General features: G+C 34.7%; 4 protein-coding genes and 1 pseudogene across 4 annotated transcripts; 1 reads left to right on the top strand and 4 right to left on the bottom strand.

Annotated features, from left to right (window-relative positions):
• Positions 1–11: 11 nt before the first annotated feature.
• Positions 12–2047, bottom strand: LOC132172631 (F-box/kelch-repeat protein At3g23880-like; annotated as a pseudogene).
• Positions 2048–4596: 2549 nt separating this feature from the next.
• LOC148589852 (uncharacterized) lies at positions 4597–6172 on the top strand. Its single transcript, XM_088515435.1, has 2 exons — positions 4597–4636; positions 5355–6172. Exons 1-2 carry the CDS (start codon positions 4597–4599, stop codon positions 6170–6172), a joined length of 858 nt encoding a protein of 285 aa, XP_088371561.1.
• A 1968-nt stretch (positions 6173–8140) lies between these two features.
• LOC132172634 (extracellular ribonuclease LE) lies at positions 8141–9542 on the bottom strand. The gene is made up of 3 exons (XM_059584168.2): positions 8980–9542; positions 8642–8840; positions 8141–8537 (listed from the first exon to the last, which is right to left on the bottom strand). Exons 1-3 carry the CDS (start codon positions 9214–9216, stop codon positions 8272–8274), a joined length of 702 nt encoding a protein of 233 aa, XP_059440151.2. The 5' UTR covers positions 9217–9542; the 3' UTR covers positions 8141–8271.
• A 1260-nt stretch (positions 9543–10802) lies between these two features.
• Positions 10803–17956, bottom strand: LOC132172632 (putative 2-carboxy-D-arabinitol-1-phosphatase). The gene is made up of 5 exons (XM_059584167.2): positions 17478–17956; positions 16838–16957; positions 16667–16766; positions 16341–16480; positions 10803–11963 (listed from the first exon to the last, which is right to left on the bottom strand). Exons 1-5 carry the CDS (start codon positions 17646–17648, stop codon positions 11748–11750), a joined length of 747 nt encoding a protein of 248 aa, XP_059440150.2. The 5' UTR covers positions 17649–17956; the 3' UTR covers positions 10803–11747.
• Positions 17957–18007: 51 nt separating this feature from the next.
• LOC132164905 (F-box/kelch-repeat protein At3g23880) lies at positions 18008–19694 on the bottom strand. The gene is given in 2 exon segments (XM_088516723.1): positions 18008–18521; positions 18523–19694. Coding segments are annotated over 2 exon segments (1170 nt in total). The 5' UTR covers positions 19648–19694; the 3' UTR covers positions 18008–18476.
• Between the last annotated feature and the right edge of the window lie 2772 nt (positions 19695–22466).

The raw sequence follows: 22466 nt of genomic DNA, 5'->3' as shown, positions 1-22466 counted from the left end.
TCAACTCCAAATTTGATCAAATACATGCAAGCACCTTGCAGATTTCTTAGAGCAACTGAACGCTTGATATACATTCTAGTTCATATATGTTCAGTTCATATATTAGATCATTGGATTATCTCATAAGAAAGATTTTCTATTGATCATTTGTAATTAGCAGACACTGCGCAAACTTGGTTCAGGCATATCATTAGATTCATACCATCATAACTCTACAACTTTGGGAATCTAAAATAATGGAATCCCCAGAAACAATTCAATACCCCTATAGATAATGATTCAAACAATGATATCTATCCTATCTCCAAATGCCAAGGCAACACAACTAAAACAACAATACATTTAGCAGATGGACTGAATATGCTTTAAAGTATCTTGATAAAAGGGCAATATGCTTGCTTAACAGCCTGGCTTTATGCACCAAAGACCTATGAACCTCATACAAATGAAATCAAAGAGCTCAATTTTGAAAATTATGTCCACTGGTCCCATCAACCATACTTTAAGTACCAAAACCTCTTCAAGAGTAAATTGCTATGTAGTAGCTAGAAAGAAATATCAATATATATATAAACGAAACACTAAACTTATGGGATGGTGAAAAGATAATTCTTCATGATAATTAAAATAAAGATGGTGTGAAGAACCCTCGTACAACTGCTTATTTAACCATAAAAATCTCTCACAATTGCTCGAAAAAAAATACGGGTTAAATGTAAATGTATAAATATTTGAGAAAGACAATTTTGTCAAGAATAAGCATAATATATTATCTCGGCACATATATGCTGCCTGAAACACAATTGGAACAGATATAGAAACATGGGCCTCAAGCCTTGTCAACAATTGTCCTATTCTTCAGATTCATTTCCTCGCTTGACAGAAACCAGGGTCTCCATGTAAGTAACCAACTGCATCCAGTCATTTTCTCCAGGAATTTGGAGATCAGTCATTTGTTTGGTAGAGGGGTCATACAAGAACAGTTGTCCGTCATCAATTTTGTGCAAGAACATGGTGTCATTCTTCCAAAATCCAATTGGGCGGTGAATTTCTGTAAACGGTCCAATAGTGAAAAGCCTAGTCCAGGAGTCCTTAACACCAACTTTAAGCAACAACCATATATCAAATCGAATCTCCGTCGATTCTTCATTCCATATAGTATCAGCCATAGCAATCGATTCATTCAACACGAAAAGGGTTTCCCCTTGAACATTATCTGGATGTGGTGTTTTTAGGAATACCTCATCGCTCATGTCAAATGACAAAACAAATGTCTCCTGGCCATCATCATATGCCGGGCAAGAACCCATCCCGGTGGTGTATGTCATCACACCTTGATGAGTTTCAACAATAAAACACGGGGGTCCATCAACTTTTCTCCAAGAATCGGTGCTTAAGCTGTATAACTCTTTTTGGTATATTATGTCCCTAACGTATTGTGAATAATAGTCCTTAAAATAGGGATCATACATACTAACAAAGTTGATTATCTTGTAGTCATTAGTTTTGGCATCAAAACCAAATCCCATACCTTGAATATGGGTGCAATATCCAGTGGGGGCGAAGAGGGGCAGGTTTGATTCGGGGACAACCTTTGTTTCTTTAGTTGTAGGGTTCCATATAACAACATTCAATGTACCGTGAGCGTGGAGACAAACGAGACCATTGCAAGAACCCACCACACAAATACTAAAATTCAGGCCGTTCCCAAAATCCTGTGAAGGTAGAGGTTGTGTAAGGGGGGATATTTGGAGTTCTTCATAAGAAATCTTGGATACAACATAATCGCCCAATGTATTGTTGAACGTATTAAGGAGAAGGTGGGTGTTGCAGTTCTTGTTGTGTAGGAGGTGTTTTCTTACGAAGTTTTGGTGTGTGATGAGAGCGTACCAGGATTTGCAGACGCACTTGAAACGCAAGAGAGAGACGACCGGAAGCCATAGCAGAATCTGCGTCAACAAGTCTTCAGGCAATTCGTTGGCCATCATCATCATCATCATCGGGTAATGAGTAGAGAAAGCAGAGATGATTCGCAGGGTTTTTTAGTTTCGACAAAGAGGGGAACGAAATGTAAAAAGAGAGAGATTATTGAAGTTGAACATTTGCCCATTTGGGCTTGGGCTTGAACAATATGCTTTGAGTTAGCAGTTCAAAATTCGCTGGAATCAGGCCCAGCCCAGTGTGCTGCTTCCTAATTGTATTCAAACTTCATAGAAATTAATTTCCAATATCTATGTAGACTACGGAGGACTCAAGCAGCCAATTTTTATGCAAAACTAATCACAAAGAGCTCCTCTCAGTGAAGAATTTCAGAGAGCTTCTTGCTATTTTTGACTGAAATTATTATTATTATTATTATTATTATTATGAGATATGCTATAGTGCAATAAAATAACTATTTTTGGCCCATAAAAGTCTTAGGTGGTAAGATGTCATAGGCTTATCAGTGGGTGAGGCCACAACAATTACAGATGGGGCCAATGATCTCTTGCCACCTAACACTTTATGGGCCAAAAATGATCATTTTATTGTATTATAGCATTTCTCTATTATTATTATTATTATTAAAAATAATAATAAAAAAAAAAAAGAGACAAAAACAGAATTAAGACATGTTATTTACTTTCTAACAATTGAATCCTTTGGACCCATCAGACCATCACTATTCCGAATTTGCTCAAAAAGAAACAAGAAAAAGAGTTACAAAATTACCGGTCATTAGGGGCATGTTCGGGCTAGAATTCAAGCACTAAAAATCTGGGTGTTGCAGAAAAAGGAGCTTGGAGCTTAATGGATGTTTTAGGGTTAATTTGAGATTGCGGTTTCAATAAGCTGTTCAACTTCAATATTTTATATTTTGTTCCTAGGAAGTAACTTTGTGGGGATGTTACACAAAACTCCTCTTTTGTGACTTTTAGAATTACTTTAAAAGAACTTGTGAAAGAGATTCATTTGTTATCCCCTAAAGCAAGGGAATAGAAGTTAGTACCCTAAATTGTTTTTACTGCCAACAAAAATGGTAGCGTTTTTTTTTTTTGGGGGGGGAAGAATACTTTACCCCCCCTCCCCCCCCAAAGTTTGGAGCAATTTTCAATTTGACCTCCAATGTTTCAATTTTTGCAATGCACCCCCCCAAACTTCCAAATTTTTGCAATTTGACAAATTTTATCTCAAACTTCCTATATTGCCCGTAATTTTTTATTGTGAAAATTACAGTTTACTCCTCCAAAGTTGACATCGTTTTTCAATTTAAACATCAAAGTTTCAATTTTTGCAATCCACCCCCACAAAGTTCCAACTTTTTTTCAATTCGACCAATATTATCCCAAAATTCCCATAATGTCCCTGATTTTTATTTTTTATGAAAAAATAAATAAATTTGAGGGTGCAAAAATGGTCAGATGGCCAAACCACCCCGCATTTTTTTTAAAAAAAAAATTATAAAAAAAAAAAAAAAAAATTTAGGGGTAATATGGGAAATTTTGGATACAATTGGTCAAATTGCAAAAATTTGAAACGTTAGGGGGGTGGATTGCAAAAATTGAAACATTGGTGTTCGAATTGAAAAACGCTATCAACTTTGGGGGGGGGTAAACTGTAATTTTCTCATTTTTATTTTTTATTCAAAAAAAAATTTTTTTTAAAAAATAAGGTCCACCCCTTTGGCCATCTGACCATTTTTGCACCCCCAAATTTTATTTTATTTTTTATAAAAAAAAAAAAATAAATAAATATGGGTAATATGAAAATTTTGGAATAAAATTGGTCGAATTCAAAAATTTGGAAGTTTGGGAGTGTATTGCAAAAACTGAAATACTAGAGGTCGAATTGAAAACTGTCTCAAACTTTAGGGGGGTAAAGTTTAATTTTCCCTTTCTTTTATAAAGCACGTGTACGTAAAATACTTTAATTATGTTAAATGGATAATTCTTAAGCATTTGAGCTTCCCTCATCCAAGCATTAGCATATCTACTAATATGATTTAATTGCCTAATTAATCACATTACCTTTACAAATAAAGAGATCCAAATCTTAAATTTATATCTTATAAGGTATAATGTCTGTGTAGTATATTGAGCATTCATTTTCTTGGAGATCTGACCCAACCATCCTTTGGTCTGCCCAATGTATCAGCAAATATTGCTTTTACAATATTCATATAATTATGACCATTACATGCACCTGCCACCTGATATGTCCATACCCCTTAATTTTTCTCAAAAAAACCTGATAAATGTTTTTTTTTTTTTAATGAAAAAGACTAAACCACACCGAAATTGTACCCAAAAAAAAAAAAAACTCAGGCTCAATCAAGGTTTATTGAATCAAGCTTAGGCATTTTGGACTGAAATCATCAACAAATTTCAAAGTGACGAGAGCCTGATGGTTGGCATACGATAAAGAGCGACTTTCAAGTTGACAGAATACAAATCGCTACCTTCAAAAAAAAATAGACCCATGGGATTATGACCGAAAAGGCCGAGTAGCAAACGGCTAGCGTGTGAGCCCAGTTAACAAATATTGCTTTTTGATAATTGATGGTTGTCCAATTATAATGTAAATTAATTGTTATAGGTACTTTTATTATATTCCAGTATGGAGAAATGGAAAAATGAATTACCAAAAAGATTATCAGGTCTTTTCACTTATTAACTTGGGATTTCTTATAATGATGATATTTATTTATAGTTATATATGGACACAATTGCTATTCTTGGATTTGTGCTTTCGTGTTCTTGCTTTGAGTGAAACGAATGAAGAAAATGAAAGACAATTCTTTTTGTTTGGTTTATTTCGCGTCGTCTCAAATATACAGACTTCAAAAATAAATAAAAATAATTAAATTGAAGAAAGACCTCAAAGACAGCCTAATGAGACCAAGGCACGTCAGCTAGGTAGACCCAATTATGATTCAGAACATGCATGCATGCACACAAAAAGACTTGCATAAATTAATCCGAAAATAAGATAGCATGTGAAAAAGGAGAGCTTCCTCTATCCAAGCTCAAGCTCCAAACCAATAACCAACATCAACTCATTGACTGCAATTTATCTATTCCCCTTAGTTGCACAAATCGGGATGACCGGTTGACATGAAGGGGCAATTCTAAAGGAACATTCACTGTCAGAAGTGCATATCATATTGCTAAGGAGAGACAGGCTAGACAGCACCCGGAGAGTTTGACTAGAGGGGAATTAGGGGAGATATGGCGGGCTTTGTGGAGACTGAGTGTACCCAATGCTGAAAAAAAAAAATTTGTGGAAAGCATGTCACGAAATTCTGCCTACTAGAGCCAACTTATACAAACGGAAGATCATTACTGATCCTCTATGCCCTTTCTGTGGTCTGGCAGAGGAGACATGTTTCCACATTTTGTGGGAATGCCCCTTGGCCAAGGATGTGTGGGGTAGCTGTGGTAAAAAATTGCAGAAGAGTTCCTATGATGGTCCCCCTTTCTGTCATCTAGTGAAGGCTATCTTCGGCTGTTGTGCAGAAGAGGAGATTACTCTGTTCGTGACTCTGGCAAGGAGGATTTCGTTTCGACGTAACTCTGCGCTACACCGAGGTCTGTTTGATCACCCAAATGCTCTAGCTCTTCAAGCTGCCGCTGCGGTGGATGCTTATGCGCCAGCTCGTGAACGTCCAGAGGGGGGAATAAGGAATGAGGTTCAAGTTAGCTGGCAAGCCCCACCTCCTGGCTGGAATAAAATAAACTGGGATGCCGCGATCTGCAATCAGCAGGGCAAAACGGGAATGGGAGCTGTTATTCGAGACCCAAAAGGGAGGGTGATAGCAGTACGTTGCTTGGCGATGCATGGCTGTCTCGATCCTTTATCGGCGGAGGCATGGGCAGGCACTCAAGCTATTAGATTCTGCGTGGAACTGGGACTCTACAATCTCTATTTAGAGGGGGATGCGATGGGGGTGATAGAAGCTGTTCGAGCAGAAGGCACTAATTGGAGTAAGATCGGTCATTTAGTGGAGGACATGAAATTATTGCTCCAAGATTTATCACCATGGCAGATGCATGGAGTGGGCAGGTTGGCAAACTGTGCTGCTCATACTCTGGCTCGTTGTGCTGTTAGGGAGGGTCTTTCTATGACTTGGATGGGAGATTATCCAGAATGTATTCGGGATGTTCTCCTACGGGAACGTTCCTCTTCCTTGTAGTCTGATTGAGTGAATAATATATGCAGCAGTTTCTCTAAAAAAAAAAAACTCATTGACTGCAATTAATCATTCTTAATTTCTTACCAAAACCTATCTTCATTTGCCATCTAGTGGGCATTGCAATTAAGGTGGTCACCATAGACCCCTCAAATATGATCTTCGCATTAAAAGCTCTATAAGGTATAAAATACTTTATTCAAATGCCCACTAAAAAAAAAAGATAAAACGCTAAAAAAATATGTTTAAATTAAGAGAAATGCTTTAGTGCAATAAAAAGATCAATTTTTGCCCATAAAAGTCTCAAGTGGCAAGAAGCCATAGGCTTCATCCCTAGTTGTTGTGGCTCCACCCATTAATCAGCCTATGGCCTCTTGCCACCTAAAACTTTTATGGACTAAATATTGTCTTTTTATTGCAGTATAACATATCTCTTTAATTAATGATGCCAACATCTTAGTTGTTCAAACATGTTCTGAATTTATTTTAATTACTATTTTGTTTTTCAAGAGATACAAAAATAAATAAATAAAGATAAATAATGTAATTAAAGAAAAAAATGATAGAATTAAATTAATATCACCAAACTTTTAATGCATCTAGGTGGAACAATATCAAGCTACTTGAGTCTTTATTCCTTAACCATAACAAATATCCTTTTAAATTCCTATTTTTTTGGGTCCCACAGTGTCTTAATTAAATTACATCTCCATTCACCAACTTCCACCTATTTCTTATTCATTTCTTTTATCTTCAAATCAAGGAAGAAGGGGTTGAGCTTAATTTTGACCAAACACAAATCACTTCTCTGGTTTTCTAAAATTTCATATATAAGAAGGATTTGGCTAATTAAGTATTTTCTTAATTATTGTCCATATTTAATTTTACAAAGGGTTTATATTTAATTTTATTTTTTCTCTCTCTGTCATAAAAAAACGTAAATTAATTAAATAGAGACAACAAAAAATTTCAACATAGATGCTGGAGTTTTTTTACATCAATATTTATAAAAGACATGTCTCGATTATGTGATAACTTAATTAATCCAAGAGTGTCAAATCAATTAAGGATTTGATTTGATTTGATTTGATTTATGCTTTTAGTTTGTTGTTTGTTTGTGAGAAAATGTACACGAGAAAAGAAATTTGGTTGAAATTTGAATACAGGGTTTCTCTGTTGTGGAATAAGAGTAATTATTGAGCCCATAATTATGATGCATATAGATCGAGATTATGAAAAAATCAAAAAGCATAGAATTAAATTCATATGGTCCCAAAATGTATATCTGCGGGCATTTAATCATGTTTATTAAATTACGTTATCAATGATGTAATGTATTAATATTGTAGTTTAATTCCTTCATTAATTATTATGTGCACGGTGCACAAACATAGAATTAAGGTAGGTATAGACGTGCGGGGTAATTGAATCAAATTAATATTTCTCTCATATATATATATATTTTGAAATTAAGGATTTTTCTGATATTGTTAACCAGTACATTTTATTGATGCAATTCATTGTTAATGAAGATGGATCGGAGCATTCATTGCTCATATTTAGTTTTCGTTTCTCCTTCTGCTTCCTTATTGCCATTCAATGCACATATATATAATTCTTACAGTTATTGAAAATTCTGTGAGAAGAAAGAAATAAAGACTTAACTTGGAATGCAGTTTTGTAATATTTGTATTGGAAATTAAATAAAAATAATATATACAATATGATTCGCTCAATTATTGTTTAATTAATTATGTTGAGTAGTGAATTAATGTATATAAGAATATAATAAGTTAAACAATGAAAGAATATTGAATATTATTATATATAATTATATCATTTTTTTAATTGTATGAGAGCTACCTAGCTAGTTACGTATATATGATTCATGTTAGACATAATTTTGTCGTGAGATTGGCCCATGTGATACAATAAACCGAAATTACCAAAATAATGAAATCCAGGCTCTTCTTATTATAATTAGTAGGTCGGTAGTGCCTTGAGAAACTAACAATTGAAGAAGAAGAAGAGATCTCAAAGGCATACATTTGGGAAAATAACATAAAGAGTCAAAGGCCAGCCCTATCTACATCTGAAATGTATCATGGAAGAGGAAGAGCATACGTCTTGGTTTTATCGCATGGCCAAATACTACTCTTCGATGTACAGTTTATGAATTGAAGTCCAGTGTTGTCGGTACAGAACCTTATCTCATGTATCTGAGCCACCATTTTCTGTCTAGTACTACTGATTAAGTCTAAGTTGCATGTAATGTGCATTTCAAGTGGCCGGCCGAGTTTCAAGCCCACTGCAGCTTGGATGGCACTCTTGAAGTCCTTAACCGTGTATTGCTGACCAATATTGATCCCTGTTATAGAAAATTAAAGAGAAAAGAAAATAAGTAGGAGTTTTTCTTTTTTTTTTTAGAAAAAGAAAGAAAAGAAAGAAATGAGAGATTAATGCAAAATAAACCAGCTTGATGAATCAGCTTGAGAACTCCGAGATCATTGGCCCTGTCCACAGTTGTTTTAAAGTAATCATGTTGAGTGAAACTGGTAAAAGCTCCATGTTGATCCCATTCGTGCTTCCAAAATATCTCGTTAGGCATTGTGATTGTTAATCCGGGCCAAATTTGCTGCATTGTTTGGTAGAGAGCTGGGTCACTTTTCACCTGCATGCATAACAAATAACAAATTAATTGATTATGAGAATATTGCAAGTAAAGTTGAACATATATAATAAAATAAGAAATTGAAATTTCCCGAAAGTACTAAAACAGAAATATATATAGGTATGAGAAACATAGTTACCTGAACATTATCGAATGGTTGTTTGACAGGAGGAGGAGGGACTGGGGCGCCATTGTTCATCTCTTGCCATAAGCCATGGATGGTGAAGTGATTTGGAACACTTGTGCAACTTATGTGAGCTTTTGAGTTGCAGAAGGACTTCGGCCATTGTATTGTGAGGTAGTAAAAATCAATAGCCAACGTTCCAGCTTGAAAACACAAAGCAAAACCAACCAACCAAGCAAAAGCTAGCTTCATTTTTTTAAATTACTCTCAAGATGTTGCTTAAGTGATCCATCTAGCACTTACATATATAGATGAATTGCCATTAAAGCAGTCAAAAAATTTGGTGTGGCAGTGGGGGTAGATGAATTTAATTATGTAATTGAATGTTCTCTATCTTAATTAAGTCAATTACATAATTAGTTGGCCTAATTAGCAAGTGGTAGCTTATTTAGCCGATGATAGAGTTTGATATTGAAAAATGGTTATTTTAACTCCAACTTCGTAAAAGATTGAAGTTTTAAAAGACTATATATATATATATATATATATATATATATATTGTAAGATAAGCAAATATTAATGTTTAGTCTATATATATTTTGATCAATTAATGGACTTGCAATAGACAAACATTTTTTTTATATATATATAAAAAAATGGACAAATATATTTTGGCTCGTGAACTAATAGCCATTTTTTATAAAGCCCCATGAACCGACAACTATGACACTTGTATAAAAATGTTCTAATATCAAATTTTCATTTAATTTTAAGATATGTTGTCTAGAAAAGACGGTCCAATCAAACAAGATGTGTTTCTCCCGGAAAGGCATTTAATTAAAGATAACATGACCACTTGTTGATGGTTGATTCGCTAGCTTGATGTGGCCTGAGGTAGATGACTTTAATGAGGGCATATAGATAAAATAATGAAGAAAAATATTTAAAGAAGAAAGCAACAGGAAACCAATAGGAATATTTGTTGTGGTTAAGGAATAAAGACTACGCTAACCACTATCACTTCTTGAAGTTGCTTTACCCATTTCTCTTTGATTAATTCTATAATTAATTAATTCATCATCTTAGAACCCTAATTTTAAAAATTCTCAATACAAAACAATCTAACCAGAATTTCCTCGTCTCCAAGGAGTAACTCAATCGGCTGAGGATCACACTTCATAAAGTAGATGTCACTAGTTCGAATCACCATCCTCCTTTTCCATTTCCTTGTGCAGACATGTCAAAAAAAAAAAAAAATGCACGTCATTCTATTACGCATCTTTAATTTTTATAGCTGACAATTGTAAGTCGACAATTAAGGCTAGAGTCAAGCTGAGCCCGAACATATTAATGAGTTAGATAACTTGTTTAAACTTAGTATATTTATTTTTCGAAGGAACTCGAGCTTGGTTACAAGTTACTCAATTTATTTGTTCATTTTATATATAAAGTAAATATTGTAATTGTTTAAGTTTTTTTTTTTTCCACAAATCCATACAAATTATTAGTTAATTAATTAAGGTTAAAGATTTAATGTTTGAGTTAATTAAATAAATTAACTTGAATCTTAAACAATCTAACTTCAAGTCTATATGTTTGTCCATGCATATATATTTATTACACACGTATACACACAAATATTTATATCAAGGTTCCAATTACAATAATTCAAACTATATTTATTACATTGCAAATAAAGTTTTACTTTATAATAGATGCTTTTACTCTCTTTATCTTGCAAAGAATTAGTGCCTTGAGCAAATAGGAAAATCAAATCACCCATGTACATGGCGAGAAGTTAAAAGTTACAAATAGGTATATAAAGAGTTACAACAGAATGACACCAAGACAACTAGCTAGGCTATTTCGCAACGCTGTTCATTATCTTCCAATTCCACGTACATGAAACGGTTGCATGTGTGATGATCTCTTAAGAATTTTGAGGATTACATTACATCCATGTCTACATGGCTTGTCCATAATAGGGAAAGATCTAAAAGCACGCTTGATGGCAGGCAAAATTTGCTAGTTAGTCAAAATATCGATTCAAACTGAGACTTCTTTTGTGCGACATTCTGGGCTTACTTCTAAGGTCAAGCAACCTCAGTCATCCCTACTGCATGCTGACTGTTTCTCTTCCTCTTTAGATGACGCATGTTGTTGCAAATATCATGAGAGCCGTGCTGTACCAGAAAATGTTACAACTCAGAGCTCACTGATAATGAACGTGTTGATGGGAAGTCCAACCCATATTTACTTGCCTCAAGCAGGTGGTGACGATGGCGGTGATTGTTGTCATACATGGTGGAAATGGACTTCAATGGGTGTGAAGAAGTTTCTCCATTATCAGAATGATGTGGTAGCTAGTTGAGAGCATTAGAGAGGGTTGTCAACAGGATAGTGTAAGGTTGTTTGCGTTTGTTTCCAGCTAGTATTACTCTGGAGCAAGAAGGTGGTTTTGATGAAACGTCAAGAGGTGCAGAGGCTATGGAGAGGGGAGAGGAAAATACCACAGTTAGGGAAAGCCCAACATTCTTCCTCCCTACAACAGCCTCTCTCTCTCTCAAGAGCTATGTGGTGGAGGGGTTGGGTTTCACTATTAATTCTAAGGGAAGGTTTAGGGTTCGGACTCGAACCTTGTATGCAATGACCGCAGCTGTCCTGTAAGACAAAGTCCGATACTGCACTCTTTTGCATACATGGTCTTTGTTGTCATTTTTTTGTTTTTTGTTTTTGAGGTTTAATAAAGTAATTTTCTTTGTTGTTAGGAGGTTTATGTAATGTTAGGAATGTGAGTAAACGAGCGTGGTAATGTTTGGAATGTGAGTAAAAAGGAGCTGCTGCAATTGATGAAATTTGCACTTTGACTTCTTAGTTTGAACCATCTCAAGGTGGTCACTGACCTCATGACATCGCCATCTTGATCTTGATGCCATGCCCGGCTTGCTTGTCATTTGTTTGACCATAGCATGAGAATCAAGAATGCTTTCAAGTCCATCCTACAAAAAAAACCTTTTGTCATAATCATAGTGCTAAAGAATCTAGCATGCGAAAAAGGTAGACAATAGACCAACAAGCCAAAAAACAGAAGTACATTTGCAATCAAAAGTAAATGATTCTCTTATGTGGTAACTGGGAGACCCCTGTGGAGTCCGTGATTTAGGGAGTTAGTGGTACATAAAAGGATGAATATAGTTGGCTCTCTTTAGAAGCATTTACTTGAAGTTTGAAATAGAAAGAAACAGTGCATTTATAATTAATTGCATAAATTTATCATTTCTGGAATGATAAAGGAGAAGAAAGTAACCTATACACATACACTTGCTGGCAAATATTTAAGCGTACTGTTCTGAATTCAATGTTCATATGAATACTTTTGAGTTTTGAATAAAGTTATTGAACAAGGATTTGGAGTCATAGTTGATCATAATCACAACCTAAGCTTCGGAGGAACCAACCTAGCCAAATCATATAATGCATAACTGTTTTAAAAGGGATAAGGCAGGTCTACCTGAATAATTCACTCACAGCCATCCCTGTTAACAACCTCCATACTAATATATGTAATAGAAGCTTGGAACCCTTTTCTTTTTTTGGATGAATCAACATTTTGTTCAATCCAAAGGAGAAAAGTACAAGTGAGTATTTTGTACATAACACAACACTAGTTACAACCTTCATACTAATATATGTAATAGAAGCTTGGAACCCTTTTATTTTTTTGGATGAATCAACATTTTGTTCAATCCAAAGGAGAAAAGTACAAAGCCAAAATTGAGGACCCATCACGAGGATAATTACATAACAGCTTGATTAAACTTGGGTTTCAAGTAGTAAACTTTTTTGTGAAGAATCCAAATTTATCTAGTACCAATAAAATTCCATTCCACTTAAGATCCGCTTGATAAAGAACTATCTATTATGGGGGTGATTATAATAATGGGGGGGTTGGTTGGTGGGTAATATGAGATATGAAAAAGTAGAGATTTTTATAGGATTGTTACCTGGAAATTGGAATAGTTCACACTTCCCTAACCTTTCTCGGTAGCAAATTAGCAATGGCACTGCAACTTGGTAAAGTTGGCGCAGCGCACGTCCCCCCACCTTAGGCAGTTTGCGCAGATGAAACCACCACACAGCGACAACCGCCAAAGCAAGCGTTGACGATGCTCCTATTTAATGTGCAGGAAAGAGTGAAATGGAAATTAAATGTTACGTCCTACCCGACAATATTTTCTTCATATTTGGCTTATCTCATCTTATAAATTAACAATTAGATTTGTAGACTTATGTAGAATCCACGTAAGTCAATGATAGACCCCACAAATCTAATGGTTGATCTATTGAATTTGTAGAAGAATATGGACAAAATATGGAGAACTTATTGACCCCAAGCATTTCTCCAAATAAAATGTTGTATGTATGTTTTTATATTATTTGTAACAGCAGCTCCAAATTATTCTCTTGATATGAACGTTCTTTAGACTATTCGATCATTTATGATTTTTCCCACTTTTTTATGTGGATTGATTGGTGTAGTTTTAAGTACTGCAGGCAACCCCAGCAGCACTGCAGTTACATCTTTGAAACCAGAAGATGCATCTAATCCAAATCGAGTGAAATGTATGGTGGATACTCATGGATATGCAATCTATTTTTCAAGGGGTTTGATCCCATATAACAAGTGAGTTTTATTATATTTCCTATATGGATACAATACAAAAATAGAACTTGTAGCAGCCTAGTAATATTTCTAGTATATCTTCTTGTACAAAACACAGGTCAGGGAACGTCAATCCACACTTCAAATATTTACTTCATCTTGGTATCCAGGTATTGATATTATCTGTATGTTTAGAAGGCACTTCCCTTGTGAGCTTTTTATGTGAGAAAGTTTCTTGCGGTTTTTTATCATGCTGCCTTTCTTCTGTCTTCCGAGAGCTATGATGCACAGTTTTTAAAGATATATCCAGAGCTTTCATCTACTCCATTGCAACTAGAAGAAGATTTAGAGCAGCTTAAAGTCCTTGAGAATGGGTATAAGATGAAGGTATCATATGATCATATGTTTTATATTTGATTGATTTGTTCTATATCTACTCAATCAATTTTCTATCATCTGTATCTGTTTAACTCTATATGACATCAGAGTCTAGTTATTGTTATGTTTTACCAGCTGCTTGCATGTAAAATTACTTGAAGCAATCATATTTGTATTTTGTCTAATAAAATGGTCATTGAGACTTGTACTCCTAATCAAAAAGTTTATATGTTTTGTTGCTTTTCTAATAGGTGATCAGGTTGACCATGATGCTCATGGGGTGGACACTCCAGAAGTTGTGGAGAAGATAGAATCTCTAATGCGGGAAAGAAATTTGTCTTGGTTCTTAGCCAAAAAGTAGTAGAAGAAAGAGAGAGAACTTACTTATTCAATCATCTATAATGGGAACTAGCAGGATTCAGAAGTTCTTGTGGTAGATTTAGTAGCCCTTCACTCTAATAAAGTCTAGACTTTTGGCCCCATCATTTTGCTTCTCTAATTTTAGAGGTGTATCCCAAGCCCCTTTGTACTGGTTCTCTAGCCTGCTTTAAGGGACAAGGATTCCCTAGAATTCTTAGGTATATTTCTGTGTGAATTTCTTCAAATCTCAACGTTTGGAATTTAATGGTTGAAATTTTGCTATATCAATAGTTATCACTTGCAAAATATATATATAGTAACTGCTAAAGCAATAACTGCCCAGAAATAAAAGAGTGATAACTGTTTACTCGTTAAAAGTGATAGTTGCTGATAGAAAGATAGTCGTTGATATGACAAAATATCAACCATTGAATTTCAAACCAATGGTTGAGATTTGAAGAAATATACTTGATATAATTCTAGGAAGATGAATGAACATGAGACACAGTGGCAAAGGCAAAGAAATAGTTATGGGAAACCATCAATGAGTAAGCTCATTTCACATCCGCTGATATGGAGTGTTTTACGTAGATTTCCTTTTGTTTTTTCTAAGTGACTAATATATGAAGCCACTTAAAGCATGCCACGTCAACCAATGTGAAATAGGTGAGATAAACAAATGTGGAGAGTAGCAGTACTCTTCTATCACATATACCTGTAGGTTATAATGCTTTGAGAAGGGTAAAAATTTAAGAGAATATAGATATTGGCACACAAATACTTATTTAAGGATAGGCAGACAGATTCAGCAAAAAATAAAATAAACATGCCATTAAAATGCACAGCCCCAGCCATACATCATTGCAAATAAATTCGAGTGTAAGTTTCTCAATTTCAAACCTGAAACCCTTACAGGCATAAACCAGTTTAGTGTTGTATGATTCTGCGGTGTGAATTCTGTGTCCTTAGATGTTGGGCAGTAAGGTAAGCTTCTTTCTCATCAGTGAGTTCCATATCAATAAGTTTTAGTAAATAGTAAATATAGAAGTGATCACCATACATGTGGGCTGTCATGTTTAAAGATTGAAGCATTGCTTCTCCTCTTTTGTTGAAGTTAAAAACAGATATTCCGCCATTATTCATATCTATTGCTCAGAACCTGAACCATTAAAAGCTTTGTTAGGGTTGACTGTCAAAGGAAATTATAGTGCATAATGTGTTATATTTCACTCCAATGATATCTCATGGTTTTCAAAAGATGATGAAATGGTTTATTTTACTGTTCAGCTAACCAGTGAAGAAGTGATGAGAAATGTATCATTGGAGCAGCAGTGCCATTCTAAAATGTGCAAAAGACATGAAGGTAACCCAGTAAAAGAAAAGAACACACAACAGCAACAACAAAACAAAACAACAGCAGCTAACACTATCACATCAGACTTGGGGTACACCAGTATGAATTAAGCGGTTTTACTTACAGTCTTTGAAGGATTTCATAATGAAATAGAAAATTAAAGAGAAAAGTGGAAAATGAGAGAAAATGGAGACAGGATTTTCGGGTGGTTTGACATTATATTGCCCACTAGGGCTACATTTTGCTCTTATTGTTTGATTGGTCACACCATAAGTCCAAAGCAGAACATGACGTGTTACATGGTTGATCTTTACAATATAAATGATCCCCATTTATTGGGAAACGGTGGTAAGTGAATACAATACAAATAAGATGTTAGGTTACAATCAACTAACCAAGGAAAATGTATAGGGAAGGAAATTATCAAACCTATATAGAAAGCCTATATTATAACAGACTTTATAATACGCTACCAACATTATCCAAAGACCAGCAACATTATTGTGAGTGACAACCAAAAAATTCTCCCCCATCATAAATGAGAAAGATATTCATACCGTAACTATATTGAGTTGAAACCTGAAAATAGTAAAACAATGGTAGAGAAAGGGAAAAGCGTACCGGTGAGAGTAACATTTCCCTCCAAGCCTCTCTTGCCGTTGCCCATAGTTTTCGTATAGGGTAGACACCATTCACATAGAAATTAGCAGGATCTTCTCTCCATGTGGTATACTCCTTTGGATATCTCTCCTTAGCATCCACTGCCTCCAAGGACCATTATAAATCTACAATTTAACTAAAGCAAGTTTCAAGCTAGCTAGAGATGACTAAATTCAATGTGTAAGATATAAAGTAAATCAATCTAATAAGGTCACTACGAATTAGATAGAGTTGCATCAAACACAGCTCTGAAGTTTTAGAACTCTCAGTATAAAAAGGAGACAGACCATTTTTCATGCCTTCAAGAAAAAATAGATGGGCTTCCTTCAGCGAATCAAGGAAAACAAGTGGTTCTTCCCTCCCTTGCCATATAACTTCAGCAGTGGACTGCATTAAACACTTAGAGATAAAATTGGTAAAGTATTAAAAATCAGCACACTAAATTGTGTTAGTCGAACCTTAGCACGAGATATTGGACTTGAAAAGCATTCATCAAAGTATATATTTGCCCAGGCTTTTCTATACCTCTCTGCTTGCCTCACTCCAGTTTCTGTTAGGATTGATAAGTTTGAGCTTCCCTGAATGTTGATATAGCAACCAAGTTAGTCGCTAGATACTCTAAAGAATGAAGTGATTTTTTTTCTTTTACAAGTGCTGATCCAAGTGTTGATTTTTACTACCACGTTACCAGTTGTATGACAATTGTAACGAGTCTACTAAATAGCATTACCCTCAATATAATGATAATAGACAAGGTGAAGAGTGGGACTTGAACTTTTGTTCAACCATAGAAGCCTTCAAGAAAAATGATTAACTAAGTCGGGTTAAATGGTTCCTTAAATCCTAATACAGTGAAAGAGAATAGCAACATAAACATTTGTATATAGTGAAAATCAATTTTAGCAGTTCAGGTACTTCTGTTTCTTGTCAACGAATGAAACTGAAAATACTTAGTTTTTTAATGTGCATAACTTTGATTTTTTTTTTTTTTTTTTTTTTTTTTTTTTTTTTTTTTTTCATTCTAACATGATTATAGGATAATGCTGAAACATAATAGAAGATGGATAAAGATTTTAAAAAAGCAGAGGAGGAACACACCTGAACTTTACTCTCTTCATTCCAAGAGCTAAGGCCGTGCCTCGCAAGAGTTACCTTCTTAGACGACGACAATGACTGATTGGAAAGTGATGTCGTTGCTCTTTCAAAATCAAATGCACCACCAGTCATAGAACCATCATTTTGGAATTTCTTTGTGGTAAAATGCATCATTGGAATCAACTCCAAATTTGATCAAATACATGCAAGCACCTTGCAGATTTCTTAGAGCAACTGAACGCTTGATATACATTCTAGTTCATATATGTTCAGTTCATATATTAGATCATTGGATTATCTCATAAGAAAGATTTTCTATTGATCATTTGTAATTAGCAGACACTGCGCAAACTTGGTTCAGGCATATCATTAGATTCATACCATCATAACTCTACAACTTTGGGAATCTAAAATAATGGAATCCCCAGAAACAATTCAATACCCCTATAGATAATGATTCAAACAATGATATCTATCCTATCTCCAAATGCCAAGGCAACACAACTAAAACACATTTAGCAGATGGACTGAATATGCTTTAAAGTATCTTGATAAAAGGGCAATATGCTTGCTTAACAGCCTGGCTTTATGCACCAAAGACCTATGAACCTCATACAAATGAAATCAAAGAGCTCAATTTTGAAAATTATGTCCACTGGTCCCATCAACCATACTTTAAGTACCAAAACCTCTTCAAGAGTAAATTGCTATGTAGTAGCTAGAAAGAAATATCAATATATATATAAACGAAACACTAAACTTATGGGATGGTGAAAAGATAATTCTTCATGATAATTAAAATAAAGATGGTGTGAAGAACCCTCGTACAACTGCTTATTTAACCATAAAAATCTCTCACAATTGCTCGAAAAAAAATACGGGTTAAATGTAAATGTATAAATATTTGAGAAAGACAATTTTGTCAAGAATAAGCATAATATATTATCTCGGCACATATATGCTGCCTGAAACACAATTGGAACAGATATAGAAACATGGGCCTCAAGCCTTGTCAACAATTGTCCTATTCTTCAGATTCATTTCCTCGCTTGACAGAAACCAGGGTCTCCATGTAAGTAACCAACTGCATCCAGTCATTTTCTCCAGGAATTTGGAGATCAGTCATTTGTTTGGTAGAGGGGTCATACAAGAACAGTTGTCCGTCATCAATTTTGTGCAAGAACATGGTGTCATTCTTCCAAAATCCAATTGGGCGGTGAATTTCTGTAAACGGTCCAATAGTGAAAAGCCTAGTCCAGGAGTCCTTAACACCAACTTTAAGCAACAACCATATATCAAATCGAATCTCCGTCGATTCTTCATTCCATATAGTATCAGCCATAGCAATCGATTCATTCAACACGAAAAGGGTTTCCCCTTGAACATTATCTGGATGTGGTGTTTTTAGGAATACCTCATCGCTCATGTCAAATGACAAAACAAATGTCTCCTGGCCATCATCATATGCCAGGCAAGAACCCATCCCGGTGGTGTATGTCATCACACCTTGATGAGTTTCAACAATAAAACACGGGGGTCCATCAACTTTTCTCCAAGAATCGGTGCTTAAGCTGTATAACTCTTTTTGGTATATTATGTCCCTAACGTATTGTGAATAATAGTCCTTAAAATAGGGATCATACATACTAACAAAGTTGATTATCTTGTAGTCATTAGTTTTGGCATCAAAACCAAATCCCATACCTTGAATATGGGTGCAATATCCAGTGGGGGCGAAGAGGGGCAGGTTTGATTCGGGGACAACCTTTGTTTCTTTAGTTGTAGGGTTCCATATAACAACATTCAATGTACCGTGAGCGTGGAGACAAACGAGACCACTGCAAGAACCCACCACACAAATACTAAAATTCAGGCCGTTCCCAAAATCCTGTGAAGGTAGAGGTTGTGTAAGGGGGGATATTTGGAGTTCTTCATAAGAAATCTTGGATACAACATAATCGCCCAATGTATTGTTGAACGTATTAAGGAGAAGGTGGGTGTTGCAGTTCTTGTTGTGTAGGAGGTGTTTTCTTACGAAGTTTTGGTGTGTGATGAGAGCGTACCAGGATTTGCAGACGCACTTGAAACGCAAGAGAGAGACGACCGGAAGCCATAGCAGAATCTGCGTCAACAAGTCTTCAGGCAATTCGTTGGCCATCATCATCATCATCATCGGGTAATGAGTAGAGAAAGCAGAGATGATTCGCAGGGTTTTTTAGTTTCGACAAAGAGGGGAACGAAATGTAAAAAGAGAGAGATTATTGAAGTTGAACATTTGCCCATTTGGGCTTGGGCTTGAACAATATGCTTTGAGTTAGCAGTTCAAAATTCGCTGGAATCAGGCCCAGCCCAGTGTGCTGCTTCCTAATTGTATTCAAACTTCATAGAAATTAATTTCCAATATCTATGTAGACTACGGAGGACTCAAGCAGCCAATTTTTATGCAAAACTAATCACAAAGAGCTCCTCTCAGTGAAGAATTTCAGAGAGCTTCTTGCTATTTTTGACTGAAATTATTATTATTGTTATTAAAAATAAATTAAAAAATTAAAAAAAATAAATAAAGAGACAAAAACAGAATCAAGACATGTTATTTACTTTCAAACAATTGAACCCTCTGGACCCATCAGACCATAACTATTCCGAATTTGCTCAAAAAGAAATAGAAAAAAGAGTTACAAAATTACCAATCATTAGGGGCATGTTCGGGCTAGAATTCAAGCACTAAAATCTGGGTGTTGCAGAAGGAGGAGTTTGGAGCTTAATGGATGTTTTAGGGTTAATTTGAGATTGCGGTTTTAATAAGCTGTTCAACTTCATTATTTTACATTTTGTTCCCGAAAAGTAACTTTGTGGGGATGTTACACAAAACTCCTCATTTGTGACTTTTAGAATTACTTTAAAAGAATCCGTGAAAGAGATTCATTTGCTGTCCCCTAAAGCAAGGGAACAGAAGTTGTACCCTAAATTGTTTTTATTGCCAACAAAAATGGTAGTGTGTTTTTTCTTTTCGGGAAAAGTATACTTTACCCCCCCCCCCCAAAACTTCCAAATTTTTGCAATTTGACCAATTTTATCTCAAACTTCCCATATTGCCCCTAATTTTTTATAAAAAAAATTTTAAAAAAAAATTCAGGGGGCCACCCCTTTGGCCATTTGACCATTTTTGCACCCCCAAATTTTATTTTATTTTTTATAATAAATAAATAAGGGCAATATGAAAATTTTGGGATAAAATTGGTCGAATTAAAAAATTTGGAAGTTTGGGGGGTGCATTGCAAAAACTGAAATATTAGAGGTCGAATTGAAAATTGTCCCAAACTTTAGGGGAGTAAAATGTAATTGTTCCTTTCTTTTATAAAGCACGTGTACGTAAAATACTTTAATTATGTTAAATGGATAATTCTTAAGCATCTGAGCTTCAATTCCCTCATCCAAGCATTAGCATATCCACTAATATGATTTAATTGCCTAATTAATCACATTACCTTTACAAATAAAGAGATCCAAATCTAAACTTATATCTTATAAGGTATAATTAATGTCTATGTAGTATATTGCGCATTCATGTTCTGCCAAATGTATCAGCAAATATTGCTTTTGCAATATTCATATAATTATGACCATTACATGCACCTGCCACCTGATATGTCCATACCCCTTAATTTTTCTCAAAAAAACCTGATAAATGTTTTTTTTTTAATGAAAAAGACTAAACCACACCGAAATTGTACCCAAAAAAAAAAAAAAAAAAAACTCAGGCTCAATCAAGGTTTATTGAATCAAGCTCAAACATTTTGGACTGAAATCATCAACAAATTTCAAAGCAACGAAAGACTGATGGTTGGCATACGATAAAGAGCGACTTTCAAGTTGGCAGAATACAAATCACTACCTTCAAAAAAAAATAGACCCATGGAACTATGACCGAAAAGGCTGAGTAGCAAACGGCTAGCGTGTGAGCCCAATTAACAAATATTGCTTTTTGATAATTAATAGTTGTCCAATTATAATGTAAATTAATTGTTACAGGTACTTTTATTATATTCCAGAATGGAGAAATGGAAAAATGAATTACCAAAAAAATTATCAGGTCTTTTCACTTATTAACTTGGGATTTTTTATAATGATGATATTTATTTATAATTATATATAGACACAATCGCTATTCTTCGATTTGTGCTTTCGTGTTATTGCTTTGAGTGAAACGAATGAAGAAAATGAAAGACAATTCTTTTTGTTTGGTTTATTTCGTGTCGTCTCAAACATACATACTTCAAAAAAAAAAAAATTGAAGAAAGACCTCAAAGACAGCCCCAATGAGACCAAAGCACGTAAGCTAGGTAGACCCAATTATGATTCAAAACATGCATGCATGCACACAAAAAGACTTGCATAGATTAATCCGAAAATAAGATAGCATGTGAAAAAATAGATCGAGCTTCCTCTACCCAAGCTCAAGCTCCAAACCAGAAACCAACATCCAAAAGATAAATGTGTAACACTTCTCATTACACCACCATCAACCCATTGACTGCAATTAATCATTCTTAATTTCATCTTCATTTGCTGGTTAGTGGGCATTGCAATTAAGGTGGTCACTATAGACTCCTCGAATATGATCTTCGCATTAAAAGCCCCATAAGGTATAACATACTTTATTCAAATGCCCACTAAACATAAAACCCTAAAAAATTATGTTTTAATTAATTGGCAACATCTTAGTTGGTCAAACATGTTCTGAATTTATTTTAATTACTATTTTGTTTTTCAAGAGATACAAAAATAAATAAATAAAGATAAATAATGTAATTAAAGAAAAAAAATGATATAATTAAATTAATATCACCAAACTTTTAATGCATCTAGGTGGAACAATTTCAAGCCACTTGAGTCTTTATTCCTTAAGCATGACAAATATCCTTTTGAATTCCTATTTTTTTGGGTCCCACAGTGTCTTAATTAAAATTAGATCTCCATTCACCAATTTCC

Source organism: Corylus avellana, chromosome 1 (assembly GCF_965113065.1).
Source record: "Corylus avellana chromosome 1, dhCorAvel1.hap1.2, whole genome shotgun sequence".
NCBI classification, from domain to species: Eukaryota; Viridiplantae; Streptophyta; class Magnoliopsida; order Fagales; family Betulaceae; genus Corylus; species Corylus avellana.
This window is presented reverse-complemented; position numbering and strand designations above follow the sequence as displayed.

Bases quoted from the DNA above. Each gene is read 5' to 3' on its own strand.
- LOC132172632 (XM_059584167.2), bottom strand. From the start codon at position 17,648: ATGATGCATTTTACCACAAAGAAATTCCAAAATGATGGTTCTATGACT. The intron at 16,958-17,477 runs GTGTGTTCCTCC...ATCAACATTCAG, and splicing joins ATGAAGAGAGTAAAGTTCAG to GGAAGCTCAAACTTATCAAT. The intron at 11,964-16,340 runs GTACGCTTTTCC...TTTTTTTTGTAG, and splicing joins GGGAAATGTTACTCTCACCG to GATGGACTTGAAAGCATTCT.
- LOC132172634 (XM_059584168.2), bottom strand. From the start codon at position 9,216: ATGAAGCTAGCTTTTGCTTGGTTGGTTGGTTTTGCTTTGTGTTTTCAA. The intron at 8,841-8,979 runs GTAACTATGTTT...TTATGCATGCAG, and splicing joins AACCATTCGATAATGTTCAG to GTGAAAAGTGACCCAGCTCT. The intron at 8,538-8,641 runs GTTTATTTTGCA...TTTCTATAACAG, and splicing joins CAAGCTGATTCATCAAGCTG to GGATCAATATTGGTCAGCAA.
- LOC148589852 (XM_088515435.1), top strand. From the start codon at position 4,597: ATGGAGAAATGGAAAAATGAATTACCAAAAAGATTATCAG. The intron at 4,637-5,354 runs GTCTTTTCACTT...GTGGTCTGGCAG, and splicing joins ATTACCAAAAAGATTATCAG to AGGAGACATGTTTCCACATT.